Consider the following 20,144-nt stretch of genomic DNA (forward strand, 5'->3'; position numbering starts at 1 on the left):
TGTATTAAGAAAAAAAAATCTTGTTATTTATGTAGTAATTGAATTTTGTGCTAATTCTGCCTCCCAGTGTGCCTGAAGAGTCCCAAGTGAGAGTCACATGCAAACAGAAAAGGGCAGTAGAGAGTCCCTAGAGTGTGACACAGGTAAAGCAACAAGGAATCTGAATAAGTCAGACATAGATATGTAGGTTAAAAAAACAAACCATGGTTTATTTAAATGTGTAAAGTACTTGGGAAAGAAAAAGACTACATTGTACTATGGCAATACAGAGAGCACATACTGTAACAAGCTCATCCATCGTAATGAATTCAGGCTACTCTTTCCAGCCTCCTAATCTGCTCAGTCACACAGATCTTTGGGAGAGGCTCACTGTGGATTTCTCTAGGGGACTCCACACTACAGATTAATTTCAGTCAGAATTCACTGTCCTGTTTCTGTCTGTCAGACTCAGGAGCAGAGCATCAACCTCCCACCAGGGGAGACAGGCGAAATATGGCAAAACTTGTCATGCACTAAGACCCTCTGTCATGGGTTAAGTAAAAGTAGCCCAATGGAACATCTGATCCTAGGACAAATTACCAGGCTGCCTGCCTTAACCTTATCCCATCACTGGGATGAGAAGCCTAAAGCAGCAGAGACTGAGAGAGATATTATGATAGTTATAAAATGCCATTTTCAGACACAGCTTTTTATTTCAGGTTCTTCTCAATCCAGTCTTTGAAGGGAAGAGCTTTGGTGTAGCCACTGTAGAGTTCTAGGCTGCAAGTTTTATCATAACCCCAGCTCACTAATCCCATCAGGTGCCACCTTAGCTCAGGAGATGCTTTTCCTGGCAAAGTTATGGCTGCAATCCCACCAGTCTCAGCAGGGCAGATATTAGAAAAGGCTGTGTGGTCTTGTTTGGCACAGAACATGCTGTCAGTGATGCTGACTTGTATCCCATTATCCTCATACTGTTGCTCACACAACAGTGAATCCACCATCTGAACAGCTCCCATGCGGATTGTGTCATTCTTGTATCCAGGATCTTTAATGTCAGCCAATACCTTCCAGCCAGTAACCATTATTTTTAAATCCTCTGTGGATGAAGTCAAGTCATGAGAAGATGACAAGCAAATGGGTTGAACACGACTGCTGATTCTGGCTTTGTCCAAGAGTTTTATGATAGCTATGTCAGAATCAAGCAATATAGGGTCATAATTGGGATGCACTATGATGGCAGAAATCTGGGGAAGAAACAGAATAGGAAGAATTGTATAGTTAACAGCAATAGCAAGTCAGCAGCACTTTTTCCGTACTATAATATGTGTTAGTTTATTTTGCATACTTCTCCTCTACCCTCCACTCCCAAACTGTTCTTTCACCATAGCGCTCACTCAAATGAGAAACACGCAAAGAGATCAAGCATCTTCTGACTTTTTTTTTTTTTGGCTTGGGTTTCAGGACAGTTTTTATTGCATGAAACTCTTCCTAATGAAAAGCAGTCAAGGCCATTTTCAGCAAAATTGGGAGTTAATGTGCAGTTCAAGTTTTTCCACTGTTTACTGAAAAGATTTTACCTGCCATGCCTGTAGAATTTGAAAGGGGGGGGGGGGGGGGAGGCTTTGAATTAAAATGTTATCTTCTTACTGAAATTCAACCACCTTCTCACCATAAACGAATACTAGCAATAAATTACAGATGTTGGGGCCAAACCTTTACTGCTAGTTACCATGATGAAACACTACAAGAATGGATAGGATTACTATAAGGAAATACTGTAAACATTAATATATTTCCTTACAGGAAAAGTCTGAAAAAGCTGGAATTAGAGAAAGAAACTAAAAATGGGAGGGGGGAGGAGAATCAAATTAACTATGATTTCTTGGATGAAATCCATTAATTAACTCACATACCCCCCCACTCCAGAAAAAGAGACACCCACAGCCAAAATTGCTGTATTTCTCCTCATCTTGACTTAAACCTTTCTAGTTCTACTTAAAAAAATCAAACCGCTCTGGTGAGCCTTAGGTGCTATTTTTGGAGCTGGAGTCAGACATAAACTTCTTTTGAGTTTAGAGTTGTACAGCCTTGGGGTTGAGATGTGAAATGCACTCATGGTGTCAAACCAGGATCTAGAGCACAAATTTTTCACAAATTATGATAATAATCACTTCTGACGGTAGCGGGCATCTCTTCTACTTTTTTTCTGGCAATATCACTCAAGACATTATGGCTCATGGAACCTGAGCTATTTTCTTAGTGATCTGTGTTCGGGGTTGAACATATGAGTTGAACAGTGTCAGAGGAATTTAATGAACTACAGCATGTGCCCTCCTTGTGCCATGACAGTTCTGTCAGTTGAGTCTCTAGATATGCATTTCAAAGAACAGTGTGTAAAACAATATATTGCTCAAAGGATAACCTTTTTCTCCCCATACAAGACAGATGTGGTTAGCATCTTACTGTGCTCATCATTTTCCGCTCCCAGCAGAGTTACTCACCCGCAGATTCTGGATGGTCTTTTCATCCCTGTCATCATCTCTGTAGAATTTCCCCAGAACCACTTTGAGCTCTGCTGTCTTGAGCACAATGGTCTTGCCCAGGTCAGTGACACAGTGAGCTGCCACCACCACGGTGCGCTCATTCACCAGGGCCCCGCTGCAGATAAGGATCCAGGCCCCTTTTCGGAGACTGTTCTCCTTCACCCCACTGGCTGTCCGATAGATTGCCGCTTGCCAGGGCCATCTGGTAGAGGTCACTCTCTTCTGAAGGGTGATGTTTTCTGCTTTTCCACAGACTGAGGAAACATGAATCAAGGATGAGGTAATGCCTTTTCCCCACCAAACAATCTGAATATCACTCTTGATTCCTGCTTAGCATGTGCCGAAAGAAACCAAACTGCAATGGTTAGCATGAGGGGCAGCTTTCTAATTAACCTCTGTCTCCAACCTGCAAAATTATAAGAGTATTTTATATAGCCTTTAAAAAAAAACTTTCAAATTTTCCATTATTATCTGAATTCCTGGCTGAAGTAGGAATGTGGATTTAGCACTTAAGCAGGTGAATTTTCATGACAACCTTATCAAGCTGCACTATAATGAGATGACTGCATAAAGAAATGCAAAGAACACCCCTGATTTTTGCTTGTAACACCATAAGCCAGCAGCGCACTAGAATTCACCTAGGCAGTCACAGAGGTGACTGAGGTTTTTTGTGAGGTCCTCTCCTAGAACTGACCTTAGCACAGATGAGTTCATGCCTATGAGAACGGACTTGTCTTGCAACAAGAACCTTGAAGCAAATGCATCTTCAAATCAACAGCCATCCTGGGGAAAAGAAAAAGCTCTGCCCTGTTCTAGGAATATATTACCCAGGCTCAGACCTGGGGTAAAACCTCCTGTATTCTGAAAGGTTTACTTCAGTTGAAAGAGTTACATCATGTGGTCACATTTTTTAGTCTCCCTTAGGCCATTTTTTTTTTTCCTGGGATGTGCATGCCCATAGTGAAAAGGTTTGAATTAAATAATTTTCAATACATGAGGTGATCTCAAAACAAAACCGCAAACAAGAACTCTGAAAATCTGTTTGATGCTAGGATCTGCTTTTTACAGTTTGCCTGATGTCAGTAGTGGGTTGTACCAAATCTTGTGATATTCCTACCCTGACTCACTCTCTGCACTAGCTCTGGATAAGATTTTGTCTAGACTTACAGTTTGCAATATGAACCCTTCCTTAGCAGGATATATTAAAGGAAGAGTCTCTTTAAAATGCAGACTCTCCATTCTATTGCTTAAGCTTTGATGTTTCTGTCAGCTGTGTGCCAAAGTATAGAGATGGAAGAAAAATCACATTCGCAGTAAATAATACAGGAAAACATGAAGTGATAGTAGGAAAACATTTTCAGATCAGGAGAGAAACTCACTACACCTTTTGCTCAATAAAAGAGTAGAAAAATTGATGGCAAATTACAGTGCTGGAAGCTTGATCCCTTTACAATCAACTGCACAAATTCTACTGGTGGATAAAAAGAGCCATATATCCTCCAAGCTTTATTGCTCCTATCTCCCAGCTGGAAGCATAGGCAGCCTACACTGCTGGAAAAACCTGATTATCTAAGATGAATACACATCCTGTTCCCGCATCCACCCAGAGATGTGTGTATTTTTTTTTTCTTGGAAACTCACTTGGCATACACACAGGGGCTCTCCCACTCCATTTTCCTGTCTTCATACAAGTCCTCCTGCTGCTACCCAAGCGGCGGTAGAAAGGAGAAATGCACTCATACTGAAGCTGAGTATGCAGATGCTGGTACCCTGGGGGCAGGTCTCCAAATGGCAGTGCTGGCTTCTTGGTTGGATAGATTTCAAGCTTTTGCTTGCTGAATGCAGATGAGTAAAGTTGATGCAAAGGTGTTTCCCTGTTTCAAGGCACAAAGAACACAAATTAATAATAATAATATTATAAAACTGATCATTACCATAGCTTTTTCACCAGCTGTGTTAAGTATCATTTCAAAGCATATGAAGTTTGCTTGTAAAAGAATAAGGCAAAAATATCATTCCAACATAGTTTAGCAGTACTCCCATTTACATCCCAGCTATTTTATATATATATACACACATTTATATATACATCCCAGCACACATATATATGTGTGCACACATGTTTATAAATTTTCTATTTGTGTCTCTTTTTTTCATTTTACAGTTTCTGGATTGCAACCAGTTGCCTCTGAGTGTGGAACAGTTTTTGCCATTCACAAAAGGACTGAGATACCATGGTTTTAGATAAAGAAATTACACTAGAAGTTGGCATTGCCGTAATTAATTCTCACTAGAGAGGAGTTAGGCACATCTTTTCTGTAGTGAACATTTTAATAGGCAGTATTAGGAATCGATTCAGATTAAATCATGTTGATAAAGTTGCTTGAGTTAGCAATTAACAGAGATAATTACCTCACCACAGAGATTTCATAATTGCAATAATCACTAAGCTTCCATTTAGAAATTGTACTGATAGGCTGAAACATGGCACATAAAAAAATAAATATATGGACCAGCCTAGATATGGACCATAAACTTGACTACAGTCATACTTAAATCTTCATCACTTAGAAAGTGTCCCTTGCTTTAATGCTTAAAAGCACATATCTACAGAAAAAACTATTTAAGTCTGAAAAATTCAGCAGAAAATTAATTTCCCTTGAGACTTCTGGTACTGCCTGCATCCAGAAAAGCCATAAGAATGTTTTTTCACATAGTAATTCCATTTTTGATCACGGAGAGACACAGACTGCCTCCATCATATAGAATCTGTGAGGTGATACATACCAGCGCTCAAGGAAAATAAAGTTATTAAGAACAAGAGCAATGGCAAGTTTCTTGTATTTTGGAAGAAGGATGAGAGCTGCTGTGGTCATGCTTAGACTGCCAGGGTCCCACTCCCTACTCACATGTGACCTTGCAATATTGCATAATCCACACTTTGCCTCACTATTAATCTGTGAAATGGAGATCCTATTTCAATGGATAAAAACAGTCCACGAACTTAAGATGCCATCATGATGCTATGGAGGTCGGGGCATGTATGCACTCTCATACAGCTGGTGTTAAGATCTGAAACATTTAGCATAAAAAGACCTGTGTGCAAAAGTGAATTGAGAAATTTAAGCAAGAAAAATCCCCTGATGGCTACTAAAGCCTCCTGATGGCTTCTTAGAGCCATCTCTACATTCATATATCGCAGAGCTGGAGAGTAGGACAGTATTTGGGAAGTACGTGTTTGCCTTGTTCCTAAAGTCTTCTCTAGGCATCTGCTACTGGCCTTTGCCAGAGACAGTATATGGCTTGAGCTGCACCTTTATTCTGACCTGGTATGGCAGCTCTTAAGATCAAAGATGAGGACAGTTCTTGCACTGCATCTAGGAATAAATGAATCATGTACTGCCAAAAAAACCTGAAATGAGAAATTTCTCCTTGGACAAAAATGAATCTGAACATTGCAGCATAACTAATTCAGACTGGGTTTATTTCAAGAAATCAGCAGAAGGGTAAGCCCAGACAGGTCTTTCATTCCTTCCTCCCCTCCTACTCTACTTCCTCCTCTCCCCCATGTCCACCCCAAACCGAACTTTCTATCAATTGTGCTATACTGCTTTGGATGGTGAAACTGAATGGGAGCAGATTACATTGCTGTACCCCCGTCTCTCCTGGTGGTCTCCCCACTCATTGCTCCACTAAGACGGCATGTGTTCACATTTTAAGACACATCATTAGCCCCAAGGAACTGTTCTCATAGCCTAATTCTGGCATTGTCCAATAGTTTGCACATTTCTTCCTAGCTGCCTCCAGCAGCTTGCAAACCTGTGCTTAATCAGACCTCCCCTCCCAGCAGCTCTCATTGCTCCATTATCAGTGGAGTTGTAGGAATGGCTGCTCAGGCAGGCTAAACACACAGGGTGGAAAGCAGAGGAGGGGAAAAGCAATCACATTTTTTCTTTAAACTGTAGTTGAGATATTGCATTCTCACCTTGACTGAACCTGCATTGGAAGCACTTTCTGTCTCACCAGGTCAGAGATCTTTGGCTCTCTGCAGGCTAGAAAAAATATAATGTTGCACAGTGCTTTTCCACATTCACAGCTCAAGCGTTACGGTTCATACACATTTCCACTTTTTCCTCTCACTAGCTATAGTGGACTGGATTAAGAAAAGAGGCAGTAAGTTACATGTATTAAAATAAAGATAGGCCCTAAAACCTAAAGCCTTGGAAAAATACTTCCCCACAGATCACCAGATCTATCCCATTTACTATGGTGGAAGCAACTGAGCATCTTCTGCACTGGCACTTTCAGCCATGGAGGAAGATTTGTCCATCAGTGTGTCTGAATGCCAGATTTACATCAGTACAAGCTGGTGGTTTGGAATCTGCAATTTTGGAATCTGGAATTTTGCAATAATGGAATTATACAAAAAATACATAGTTTCCATCTGTGTAGCCACACACAGCTAATTCCAGTGACTCAGCATACAGAGAAGTCTGCAGGATGTTACAGACTTCTAAGAGTCTGTTTGCTTGTGCACCTATTGGAAGGAGCTGGAGACTCTGATTCAAAGGAACACCTCAGAGTTACCTGAATATGCACAATATAACAGAAGGGAGATCCAGAATTTCTAATTTTGTGTATTCATTTTATTTACTTTAAGAGCAGGATAAAATATACATGTTTATTAGTTCAGATAACTCTGCCAGGATCTCCTTCCTGCTGCGCCCAGTGGAAGAAAACAAATCTTGCAGGATGGATTTTAGCTGTATGCCTGAGCACTTGTATTCTGTGGGATTTAACAATATCTAGCTCTTTGTGATTACTGTATATGTTAACCCTTATGTCACCATCAAAGTTAACATCAATAATGATGCTTTCCACAAATAATTATCACCAATAAAGATGCTTTCCACAGATGATTATACACTTCAGGGAGAGAGTATTTCCATCTAAAATAACGGAATAAAGCAAATTCCCCAGGGGACAGACATATTTCTTTACATTATCATTACTTCAGTTAAAAAAAAATCCATTAAAATATCTGTCAAACAATTGCTTTGGGAAAATTAATTTGGCAGTTCCCCAGACCAAATTCATTCATCCATTCAGGGTGGCAGACACACTTAGAGTAGCTCCAGATCAACATCATAATTCCCTTTCTAGCAAATTATTTAAAGATGTGTTTCAGTGTTTCGATGAATACAGGTAGTTTAAGCATGTATTCAAGTGGTTTTCTGAACCAAACCTTTAAGGGTGCAATCTACAGGCTTGGCCTCTTACACTCATGACTGGTCCCATTGACTTAAAAGGATTGTGAGAGGAGAGCTCAGCCCTGTAACAACAATTCTGATGAGACAGTTATTTCCTCTATTTCAATTCCCTCTTGATCTTCTTTAATTTTGATCTTACACAGGTTTGATCCTAGAATGAGGGTAAAAAGGGTCTTAGGGAACATTCCTTTCCGTGGTTAAAGATGGAAACATCTTCTGAAATTGCTGGCCTCTTCTCTGGCTGAGTTTAGCCGCCAGTAGAGCTCGCAAACTACCAATCTCACTATCAAGTGTCAGTCAGACGGTTTATTCTTAGCAAAAATGATTGTTCGGTGAGTGTAAATTATATAAAACAAATTCCAGTAAAACCATAGCAGCTTTTGTGAGTTGTGGTAAAAAACATTGTAAACTACCTTTTATGCAGATTGGCTGCTTTCCTGACCATTCTCCATCATCTTGGCAGGTCCTCTGTTCATTCCCACTAAGAACATATGAGTTGTTACAAAAGAAAGCAATGACTGTGCCAATTTTTGCATAGCGTCCCTTCAAGAGCCCAGTGTCTTCTACTACTCTTCTGTAGCCATTGAGTGGGCCACCAGGATCTGAGCAGTTTTTTTCATCTAGAACTAATGATAGGGGAAAAAATAGTAACCATTTTATCAAGTTCACAGCATTATTTTCACCCATCAGATTGCTTGGCATTTCATTCAGATGTTACTACACAATCTACACTTTATTAAAGATGTCTTTTCAAGACCTATTTGGGATCTTTGTCTTCAAAAAGATCAAACATTACAGAAGAAATGATAATATACAGATGTCTGTTTATAATACACACTTTAGTCTTCACTGAAAGCATAAGATTCTCAAATTATTAAAAAGACTTTAAAATGTAGCTGACAATCCTGAAAAAGAACCTTGACTTTACATGATGTTAATGTCCCATTAACAGGACTACTTCAAGAGCATAAAAGGATGCACTTACACTATTTGTAGGAAACAGGTGCTTGGCATTCTTTTCCCTTTTCTGTACTTTCAATGCTTCACTGGACTTTGATAATAAAACTAGACTACTTAATTTTACTTTTATGTTTGGTTGCATTTTGGTTTCTTAGCACTGAGAGGGATATCTCAATAATAATAATCCAGGGAAAGACAGGAGTTGAAAGAGAACACACATAGATATATATATATACTTACTGATACTAAAAATTTAAATGGAAAGCTTACTCATGCTAGTTTCTGCCTATAAAACCTCTTTTACTTCCTCCTTCCCAATATTTTCCCCTTCATTTTATTTGTTGTTGTGGTTTTTTCTCTCAATAAACTTAAATTTTTGGCCTAAATCTGGATGACAGTATTTCCTATGTGATGCTAATAAATGCTTTTCCCTATATTTTTCCCTCCTCTGCTCTTTCTATTTGGCAGCTGGAAATGTGCTTTTTTTTTCCTTTGGATTTCATCTCAGTTTTCTTGTCAGACTGACAGTAACATGCAATTCTGTTTAATTCCTCTGTCTGATGTCTCATTGCATGATAACCAATGAACATGTAGTTTAGAGAGCTACTGTTGGTGCTGCTCTGCTTATGGAGGGCTGAGAAGACTGAGACATATCAATTGACCAGAAATCACCTCTTCATGTCATTGATTCAGACTCAGCTGCCTGCTGAGGCTCACTTCACAAAAGCACCAACATATAACAAAGCACTTAAACATTTAGGGGGGTTGGGCTCGATGATCTCTCGAGGTCCCTTCCAACCTAAAGCATTCTATGATTCTATGATTCTATGATTTATTTAAATCCCTGTGAAATCAGCACAGTAACAGTGCATAGGTATGGTTCTGTCCTGTTCCCGTATCCTCATGTAACCAGACAGAGCCCAGCTCAGCAAACCATGTAATCACATAGCTAACTGTAACAGTACAAGTTCAATAAAGAGCATATGCTCTTAACATTGGGTATATAATTCAAGCTAAGCATATATTTCAGTGCTTTCTTTAAGCATCATTTAATCCATCATTGGATTTAGCATATGCTGAAGTTTATATATGTACTTAAATACTTTTACACGAGTCATATTCACTAAACAAAAAGAATGTCTGAACTTCCTCTCAACCAGGAGAAAGGGAGAAGCAGAGTCCTGTCTCCTTTTAATTTGGCTCCATTTTTCCTCTCTGTACCTCACAGGCTCTCTCACTTGTGAACCACAAATGACTGATAACTTGATAGCAGCTAAAGACTACAGGGAATCACCCACAGTATAACGCTTTATTTGCAGATTGCTTTCTGCACTGATATCTAGCATCATCATCTGATGAGCAGAGTGCTTGTTTCCAAATGTACCTAAGCTTGACCAAATAAGTCAATGAAGGCCTTCTCTTATTTCATCCTATGCCTATCGGTAACTTGAACAGTAATTCTCTTCTTCCCTAAGCTCAGGGTTATGACTTTTTTGATGGATTAAAACCAAAGACAAAACATCTGGGGAGGAGAAACCTAAATTACACCATCTAGCGCTTCAGTAACAGCCAAGTCTAGAGACAGATTTTTCAACAGATCTTTAGCCAGGGACATCATGCAGCAGGGACTTCAGCACAATCCTGATACATTCTCTCTAGACAGAAGAATGCCTATTGCTTGCTCTTTCAGATGAACTTATATGCTGTTTCACAACACTTCCCCCAAAATTTTCATTGTTTGCCACAATACACTTGTAAAAGCACTTTTCCAACTGATACAAATTATTCTGGAATATGGAAATAAAATTGTGCAATACAAAACAACTAAAGAAAAATTAAGTATCTTGTGAATGGTAGGCATGCCAACTTGCACAGCCAGAATGAATGTAAGTTTCTCTTTTATAATTTTTTCTCTAGGATGGGAATTCTGTTAAGTCATGCAGTAAGCCCCTAATCACCTCCACAGAGTGCACCAGACTTCTGCAGAGAAGGTATCAGAGGTACATAGTAATGGAAGTAGCTATTTATTGTTGCACAATGTCCCTCACTTGGTTTTGGTCCTAGACATTTTCAGTCTGTGTGTAAGAAGGATGTATGCCTAAAGTCTTTGAGGAAATTATTTTTCAGTGATTTGATGTTTTAGTCAGACCTTTATATAAGCAAGTCTTGCAGGCTTGGGATCCAGCAGAGTAAAATAAGAATCCCTACTGCTTCTTAAAGACAGGAAGACAAGAGAACATCATGTTAAGCCATGGGTCTAACAAATTTCAAGTGAGATTTGGATATTCTAGTTTCATGTGAATAAGCTGGCCGAAACATTTGATAAGAATCAAAACTTAAAGTGACCTTACCACATTCAGGATGACGTGTTGACCAAATCCCATCAAGCTGACAGTAGGCAACGTGGCTGCCTTTTAAGCTGTAACCTGCGTTGCACTTGAAGTAAACCTGGGCCCCGTATTTAAAGTCATCTCCTTCCACAATACCATGAGCAGGAGCACCTGGAGTCCTACACATCACCACTGACAGTTCAGATATTTCAAAAAAATCCACTTTATTACAAAAACAGGACTGTGTTAGGATGATTTTTTATTTAGAACATTGAAAAACCAATTAAAATGGGCACAGGAGTCAAAATTACAAGACAGGTATATACCAATCTTTAGAAAGTTGTTTAGACATCAGTTCTACACACACTTACATATATGCCACTTCTCAAAACATATCTAGATCCATTCAGTTCAATGGGATTACTCAGAAGTGTGAAGTGATCATGTGCATAAGTGTTTGTATCGTTAGGGCTCATTTGCTCAAAATACTAATACTTGAAGCACTTTCCATCCTAACAGGGGTTTTGAATGAACTACCATGCTCGGCCAAGAAAAAATTTAGATCCTTAAAAGCCTTATATTGAAATTCTTTCAAATCTTTCAATTTTTATATAGTTTTTCAGATAACCTCACTGAAATATTAAAGCATCATTATTTGTGTAGATCAAACATTATCATAATGACATTAAAAAGGAACCTTGATATTTACCAAACTGTGATATTTACCCTTTCCACAGGGTTTGCTCTACTGGGAAAATATTTGCAGATAACGGTGTATTTAACTACTGCAAGTAGTAAATATTAAACATTGTAAGCAAGATTTCTCCAAGAGCATCAAACCAGTCATACTAAATCAGAACAATGGTCCATCCAGCACAGAAACCTGTCTTCAACAGTGGTGAACAGCAGATTTGATGGAAGGAGTAGAAAAACAGAACAAGCATATAGAATACTTTCCTGACATATTCTGGCAGCATTCAGCAATCTGGGGCTCAAGGACTACCTGAACTACAATGGTATTTTTGGTATAACATACCCTGGTGATTTTATTTTAACATTAATTTGTCTGAGTATTTTTTAAACTCAACTACATAGTTGGTGTCCACAATATCCTGTGGCAAGGAGTTCTACAGACTAAGTGTTGCATGAAAAATATACTGCCTTCTTTGGTTTGGTTTCTAGCCTGCCACCTGATAATTTCATTTGATGCTCTACTTTCTCCGTTATGAGAGACAGAGAACGTCCATGCCCTATTCACCTTCTCCAAGTCACTTTTTAAGACCAATTTTCTGTATGTAGAAATTACAACAATGTAAAGCACAGGTTTTAGTATCTACACAGTTATCCATCTCTGTGTGTGTCTCTGGCTTTGCCTGGCCATTCATTGTGGAAAATTGCATAGGAAAGGATTCAGTACAAGATTTAGAGATGCGTATGGGTTTTTTACCTGGGAACTGTGGTACTCCACTGAAGGTCGCTAGATGAATGCTAAAGAGCTCATCCCTACTTTATGCTTTTAGAATATGACTTTTTCTGTTTTGCCTCATAGCTAGTTGCTTACTAATCTACAGCCAAATTTTGATCCTTACACTTCCAGAGGAAAAACTTTTCTAAGGCTTCAGCCCTGTAATCCTTACACAGAACACACGTGAATGCATCTATTCATATGGACTGTGGACCATCCAATTATTCACATAAGGAAGAGATTCTTGAGTAACAGTCCTAAAGCAGCAGCGTTCACAAGAACAAGGCTCCACAGAAATTCCCCTCATTTTATGGTTTACTACAAACATCAAAGGCAGCAGAATCATTTGTACACTAGTAAGCACAAGTCTTGGAATGAAAAACTGTCTGACATTTAAGCATTAGAGAAGGGCCCAGACTCACTGCTCCAAGTCAGAACACATCCAGCTGGAGCTCCCACTCAACATTTCCTCTGGGCTGCAAGTGTTCTGTATCAATGTCATCTTTAGTGAAAGAGTAATGATAAAAACCCAAGAAAATTCATCCTAGCCCTTGACATTTCTCATGTGAAATATAGGCACAGATACATATACATGCATATATAGGTGCATATGTGTATACAGAAGCACATACATAAATGAAAGGGAAATAATGGGAGCATAGATTTTCTAGGTGTTTTAAATTCTCAGAACACTTGTCTTCACAGTCAAGATCTTTGTATTCCCAGTCACTTCCTCCATCTCTTTCTCCGAAAAGCAATTAATTTCACTACATTTATATTTCTCTCAATGTAAAGTCACACTCAGCTTGTTAAATGAGAAAAGATTATTAGAAACATCTGTGCACCACTCAGAGTTCTCCTTTTTATCATATGTACAGGTTTTCTGTTTTGCTTGTGGTCCGGTTCAGCTCTGCAGAACAAATGTTTTGGTGCTTTTGTGTTCTAGGTCCATCCTGGAAAAAATGTCACCAAGCTACACTTACTTTTTCCCCCCAAACTATAAGTATTTGTTCTTGTTCAGTCTCCTAAGTCATGAAGACATTTAGTTTCTAGTCCTTTTGACTTGCTTTGGTTGCCAGACTTTAGATTCTCTGTGCCAGTGTGACACAGCTGGAACAACTCTGATTTTATTTATGATGTAAATTCAGTGTTTTGTGCACTCATTTAGTGCATTCATTTAGTACTGGAACTATGGCCTAGAGTAGAGGATATGGAGGCAGAAGGTCATGAGATCTGATCACAGGTATAAAACTGTGGCCATAGCTATGTTGCTTCATCTGCTGTATCTAACAAGTGAGAGCACCCCTTTCCTCACAGGGATGTTATAAGCATTAGCTCACACCCACTTGTGTCACAGAGTCACCGTGGGGTTTCTCTGATGGCAAAACAGTGAAGTATTATTAATAGATGTGTCCCTTTTGTTACCCATGCTTTCATCTACTGGTTGTCTGTTCTCTTGCAACACAGGATTTTCCCTCATGGTCTGTCCTATTCTTCAAACTTCGCCACTGGAGGCGCAGCCACTCATTTTTTCTTTGGATCATTTTGTAAGTTCATTCTTTCTCTCTACAAATTAAATGTGTTTTTGAATCTTGCGATGTTCCCTGCATCTCAGTACCACAGCTGAGCTCTCTGAAAAGCTATATTATCTATATCTAGCCTGAAAGTCACATACAGTTACTCTAGTACTTGCCTCTACTGCTTTGGTTTGAGCTCTATAGCTTTTTTCCCTCTTCAGTTTCATTTGCCTTTTATCCCTTTCACCTAATGTTTCAGGCAGCTCTTCTGCACCTTTTCCCTTTACTTGTGAACACTTCAGGCAATGGAGTTTTGAACAGTTCTTGTGAAGGGAATCCTATCCCCTACGTGCTTCATCCAATTCTCTCTTACCATTTTGTGGATAGCTTCCCATCAAGAGTGTGAATTTGACTGATTCTTACATCTTTCAGAATATGCAGTACATTCTATTGAATTTTAGGACAGCCTCCTTTGATATATTTTATTGAAGTCTTTCAACATTCTCTCCTGATGTAAGACTATATACAACTCTCCAACAGACATTTCTCAGAAGTCAAAAAGAAAGGAAAAGAATATTTTGTATATGTCATTCATACCTAGTTCTGCCCTTACCCTCTGGATACACACACTAGCCATAAAATCTAACCACCTGAACTGCCCCAATTCTCTTCAGTTTCTAAGCTCTCTAAGATATTTTACATTACTTCAGATTCCCTTGTCTAGGCAGGATGGGGCTGATCCTGCCATCTACTCTGTATTTCTGAGTATCAGTCCTCCTCCGCTGTGTGGTCCAGCTTTCACAGTCATGGGGGCTGGATCCCCCTCACAGCCCTCACCCACCCACAGCCATCCCCATACCACCTTTTATCCACCCCCAGCTATACCTGTGCCTGGTCTAGCCTGACCACTACAGCAGAGACAGGGTTGTGAGCCATTTGGGCAGCACTTCCTTGGGAAGCAGGTGGTGGGCTGGCCAAGAGCACTCCATGGGCTTGAACCATTCCTAGGCCAGTAGTTAAACTGCTGTGCTCCACATGAAATAAATTATTCCTACTGCCCTGTGACTCTGTCTTCCTGCCTTTAAGGTGTCTTAGACATCTGTCATTTGTGCTGTGTTTGGCTATAGCATTACTTGTCCATAGCAAAATGAGAGAGGAAGGAGTAGGAAAATCTGTCTTGATAACCCTTGGGAGGACTTTCTCACTGACACAGTAGTGGTTAAAGAAAGAACTGGCATCCATAGGTCTTATCCTACTTAAAGGCCTTATCAACATTTCCCTAGTGTTAGTGCAATGCTCTCTGAATAGCAGTCACTTCCCAGCTTTTCACAAGATTAATACCTTACCTTTTCTCTCAGTGCACTTTGCAAAGCAGACAGAGGAAGAAGCAAAAGACAAGTTAGAGAGCTTCAGACAGAATTATCTATGAAATGTATCATGAAGTCAGCAATACTCACCCCAAACTGTAAGGTTTGAGACAGCCCTGCCAAAATGGAACTAGGAGTGTCAGGATTTCAGGTTGCAGTGCTCGGTCTCTGCACCTTTCTCTCCACAAACAGAAGACCAAAGCCACCATAAACCCAGAAAATTTACTAGGTGGCTGCAAAATTCTACTATGAGATGGTAACGGACAGCCAAATATCAAAGACATTCATTCAAGTTCTGACAAAAAAAGTCTGAGCAACCCAGAGACTCCATGAGGGTCAGGCTGATCCCATTCTTCGTGCCATGGTGTCATCATACCTATAAAGATTCTGGTGAATTTATATCTAGAAAACAGTAGGAAAACTGGAGAGATTTCAGGGAAAGGTGAAACTAATGTTAGGGAAATATAATCTTGAGAGTGACTAACAGCTAAGAGTGACCACCCTGGTGATGCAAAAGCTAAAAACTAAAATAATCTAAAAGCTAAAACTAGAAAGGATACAGTAAAATGTTTAAAGGAAGACAAAAAGGTATATTCAGGCAGGATAAAATTAAGAACAGAGGAATTCTTATTCAAGAAATACTCTATAAAAGTCTCCTTGACAAATGTTTGAAAAGCATAGTAGGATATAAGTGGAAATTATATGAGTCTCATAATTTGAAAATTGAAACTCCAGCTAAAAAAAAAAATGGAACAGACTTTGGAGAAAACAGGGTGACACTAGCAAGCCCATTATGAGCTGAGAGATTTTTTTTTGTTTTGATTTTTCCATTTTTTGCTACACAACGTTCTTCCTGGGAAGTTCCACAATTAATCTATACAGGCATATAGGTAACCCTTGTCACTTTAGGGTCTGAGGCAAGTTTTGGCCTGATACAGCTCTGTACAGTTCATAAGAGAGCAAAATAGGAAGGTATAAGACAAGGTGGCTACAGGCACCTCTGACAGAAATGCTCAATTGTGACAGTCCAGTTGTTAGAGAGAGAATAAAAACCAGAGCTGCCTCAAATGTCTATATGACAAACTCAGATTCCCGATAAAACTTACTACCTTTCTTGCCTCTTACTTTGGTGTCTTGGTAAAAAGAAAACAATATTTCTGTCCCATATGAAACATTAAAATGGCTCCACATTTCACAGTCAACTTTCCTCAATCTGAGAAAAAAGAGACGAGAGGAACAGTAAGTTCCTGAATTTTTAAGTAAAATATTCCATTATTAATAATAACAGTGCAGATTCCTCTCCCTTTTAAATTATATGTAAGAGACGTTCCTCAGATCTGAACTATCTGCCATTTAGAAATAGTTTTCATGCTCATTTTATCACCAGTAAGATAAATTAGATGATCTCTTCAGCTACACTTTCCTCTCTTCAATGTCCTTCAAATCCTGCCTGTAGAATTATCATTTGCTTTTGTCCCAGGGTCCCTTCATTAAATGAACACCATTTTTTTCTGCTGCCTTCCTCTCGCCCACTTCCTCATTAAATAATATATACCCCCTCACACATGTCATACATTATCTCTAAATTCTGCACAACCTTTCAATAATATATTGTGTGCCTGAAATAAATCTCATTTCTCATTGCTGGTACTAATAAGAGGTGCAAGAGCTTGTAATTGTATGGAATTTTGTTCTTAATTTGCTTACAGGATTTTTTAATACTGCTACTGCTAAAGAAATTTATCTTCTTGTATATTTCCAAGTCAGAGTTTGGCTTTCAGGCTGACCTATGCTAATGTATATAGCACATTTTGACTATCTAGTAGTGGCTCTGGGGAACATTTTTCTACATACTTGTAATATTGCTTTCACATAAGGTGTGCTGGCATGCTCAGTGGAGACCAAACACTGAAAATGGCCACAGAAACTGCACTTGGTAACAAGTAGGGGAGTAGAGCAGCTTCTGCTGTTATAAATCCTAGCGTATGTCTTCCGCAGCAAGAAAGCTATGGACTTGCTTTCGGACCCCATGTGCCACCATCCTAGCCAAACCAGTCTAATGACTGTCAGAGAAAGTCTGATAGAGACTGAAACTGAAGAAATTTAAATAACTATCCTCAGAAAGAGGACATTTTGTCAGGAGGAAGCCTAAATGACATTCTTTTATCCAGTGAATGCTATCATGAGCCAGCATGCTGCTAAAAGCCACAGCAGCCCCTGAGCCAGAGAAACGCTGTGCAGGCAACTTCAGCACCAGGATTTTGGATCCTGAGCTTTGGGGTTTCCTGGCTCCATGGCAGTGGCTGGCAAGTGCTGTGGAGCCAGAGAACCTGAAAGCCCCAGAAATCACAGCTCCAAGATGCTGTTGCTGGAGGGAGCATAACATGCAGAGTATGTGGAAGTGACTTTTTTTTCTCTCTGATTAAGAAAATAATAATAATAAAAAAAAAGCCAGCAGAAAATATAAATTCCTTTGAAAATTTACTGCTATGAAACCATTCTAACAGAAAACTCTCAGCCAGCTCTATCTACATGCACTTCACACTGATATTTGCAGTCGCTGACTATGGCCAAGCCTGCTAAAGTCAATAGTGGTAAATCCTATCAGGTTTGACTTTTGGCCTGCAAGTCTCTGATTTGATCCAATTCTTTTTCTTGGATTAACTTTTGTTTCGAGGGCAAGTCTGATTACATGACTACCTGAGTGTCATTATATAACAGTTCTTAGAGATTATAATCTCTGTCTTTCCAAAGATTTTTATAAAATTAGTGTCTGTCTGCATTTTACTGCTGGGGAAGCTAGAGCACCGAGCTATCAAGTGATTTAGCTGAAGGCAAACAGTGAGTGAGTGGCAGAGCTAGGAAAAGTCCTGTAATCTCCTGATATTCTTACTATGTTTACATTTAAACTGACCCAGCTTTGTGCAGAAATCAGCATTAAATAGTTATATCATTACATAATCCACACATTATTCTCAGCAGCAGTGTGTTGTACAAAGGTGATGGAGCCATATGGGAGCAGATAGTTCAGTGTGCCTGAACGCAAAGCACAAGACTTAAGGAGGGAACCAGCCATGAACAGCTAAGTAGTTACTGCTGAGTATTGTGATGCCCTTTGCAAAGCCCCATGAGTAAAAAGCTTTTCTGAATTCAGACTTACAGAATTTGTTGTCTTCACTCATAATAGAGCTTATGTCCTAATCTTGGCCCATGAGCTCTGTCAGTCCATGTAAATCTCTTATACCATTTATTCCTACACTTATCCCTTCTCTCACCAGCATGCACCCACAAGGCGAGGACGCCCCAGGTTCTCACAGGGTTTGCTGGCAGACAAGAACTGACGTGGGGGAGGACTCAGATGGCTCTCCTGAGACATCACCTCTCTGCAGCTTGGCACAGCAGCCCAGAGACAGTTAATGCCTAGCACATAAACCCACAGAGACTAACTTTAGCCAAAAGTATAAGGATATTGGCTGTCAAAATGTTTTTGGAATGGCTGTGTCCTCAAGGAGGGAATGAGGTAAGGGATTTGTGGAGGCCATGGCTCAGAGTACTCAGAACTGCTTTTTTATTCCCTCTCATAAGCAGTGAGCAGGGCTTTCAAGCAAGCATATGAGTTTGGTGATGGATTTGATGAAATAGCCCACCAGCACCAGGAGGCATCAGGCCATCCTGCCATCCTGAGGCAGTGTGGCTCTGCACCCTCCTCTGCACGGGGCTGCAAGACCTTGATGTATCAGGTCACACACACTATGAGGCAGGAGCCCTGACTCCAGACTTGTGCTTTAGGAGTCCCAGTGTTCTTGTCTGACTCCTGTCTGCCTTCAAGGTTCTCTGCATGCTGGGATCATGGGCACATTATAAGTCTGCTGATAGGAATATTGCATTCATGAGGTCCTGGAGCACCTCATAGAGCAAGCTTTGTAAGTTGTGGTGGGAATGTCCTCCTCTCAGTGACACTGCTGACACTCTCCCTGAGCCTGCAATTGTTTCAGCACAGGCTTTGTTCCTACAAGGAGCTCAATTCACAGTGATGGTACTTACACTCAGAAAAGAGCCTGGTATCTTCTGATGCTGCGCTCAAGATCAATTCTCAGCTCAAGCTCTCCTGAATAAATGGTAGCAAACACTGCGGGATGACCATAACGACATTAACCTTGTCACCACCTCCCTGAACCTCCCACCTCTCCTACACTGGAGAACCCTGCTGACTAGGAAGCCACACACTGACAAGCAGCCCAGCTGTTCTGCTCCAGACCCTGGCAAGATCTGGATGTGAATGAGAGCAGGAGAGCTCAATGGCATTAGCTTTGCTATGTGATCATCATCATTCCCCACAGCAGGAACAGACTGCTAGGACCTGAACTGCTTTGGAGGACAGGTGGTCTTGGTCAGGACTCTCTGAAGGAAATGCTTTCTGGAGGTGGCGTGTGTTTACATGGGCCATGTCTGAGGGGGCTGGTGATGTCTAGCATGCTTGCTTGTCTTCTTTGTTGCCCGTCAGAACTTTTACTTTTTGGAGCTCGCAGGCTCTGCATTTTAGATGAAAAAAGAGTTGTGGTTCCAACTTTTACAACCAGAAATTAGAAGAGGGTGGACAAGGAAAGCTAAGAGTGCTAAAGTTTGGGTTGAAAATTATTTTTTTTAAAAGCAAGACTCTCAAAGCAGAGAACAAATACATGCCACAGAAATGATCCAAGGGCTGGAGCC

General features: G+C 40.0%; 1 protein-coding gene across 4 annotated transcripts in view; it reads right to left on the reverse strand.

The window, feature by feature from the left end:
* Positions 1-689: 689 nt before the first annotated feature.
* The window catches only part of PAMR1 (peptidase domain containing associated with muscle regeneration 1), a 46,516-nt gene continuing 27,061 nt past the window's right edge, over positions 690-20,144 (reverse strand). For 2 of the 4 annotated variants that reach the window (XM_075712812.1, XM_075712813.1), the window contains 5 exons: positions 8,209-8,421; positions 6,511-6,577; positions 4,167-4,399; positions 2,484-2,779; positions 690-1,226 (listed from right to left, as the gene is read on the reverse strand). In XM_075712812.1, the coding sequence (XP_075568927.1) occupies positions 690-1,226; positions 2,484-2,779; positions 4,167-4,399; positions 6,511-6,577; positions 8,209-8,421 (1,346 nt within the window). Of the gene's footprint in view, positions 1,227-2,483; positions 2,780-4,166; positions 4,400-6,510; positions 6,578-8,208; positions 8,422-11,106; positions 11,308-20,144 lie in introns of all 4 variants that reach the window. The other 2 variants (XM_075712810.1, XM_075712809.1) reach the window with 2 other exon arrangements.

This window comes from Pelecanus crispus, chromosome 6 (genome assembly GCF_030463565.1).
Source record: "Pelecanus crispus isolate bPelCri1 chromosome 6, bPelCri1.pri, whole genome shotgun sequence".
NCBI classification, from domain to species: domain Eukaryota; kingdom Metazoa; phylum Chordata; class Aves; order Pelecaniformes; family Pelecanidae; genus Pelecanus; species Pelecanus crispus.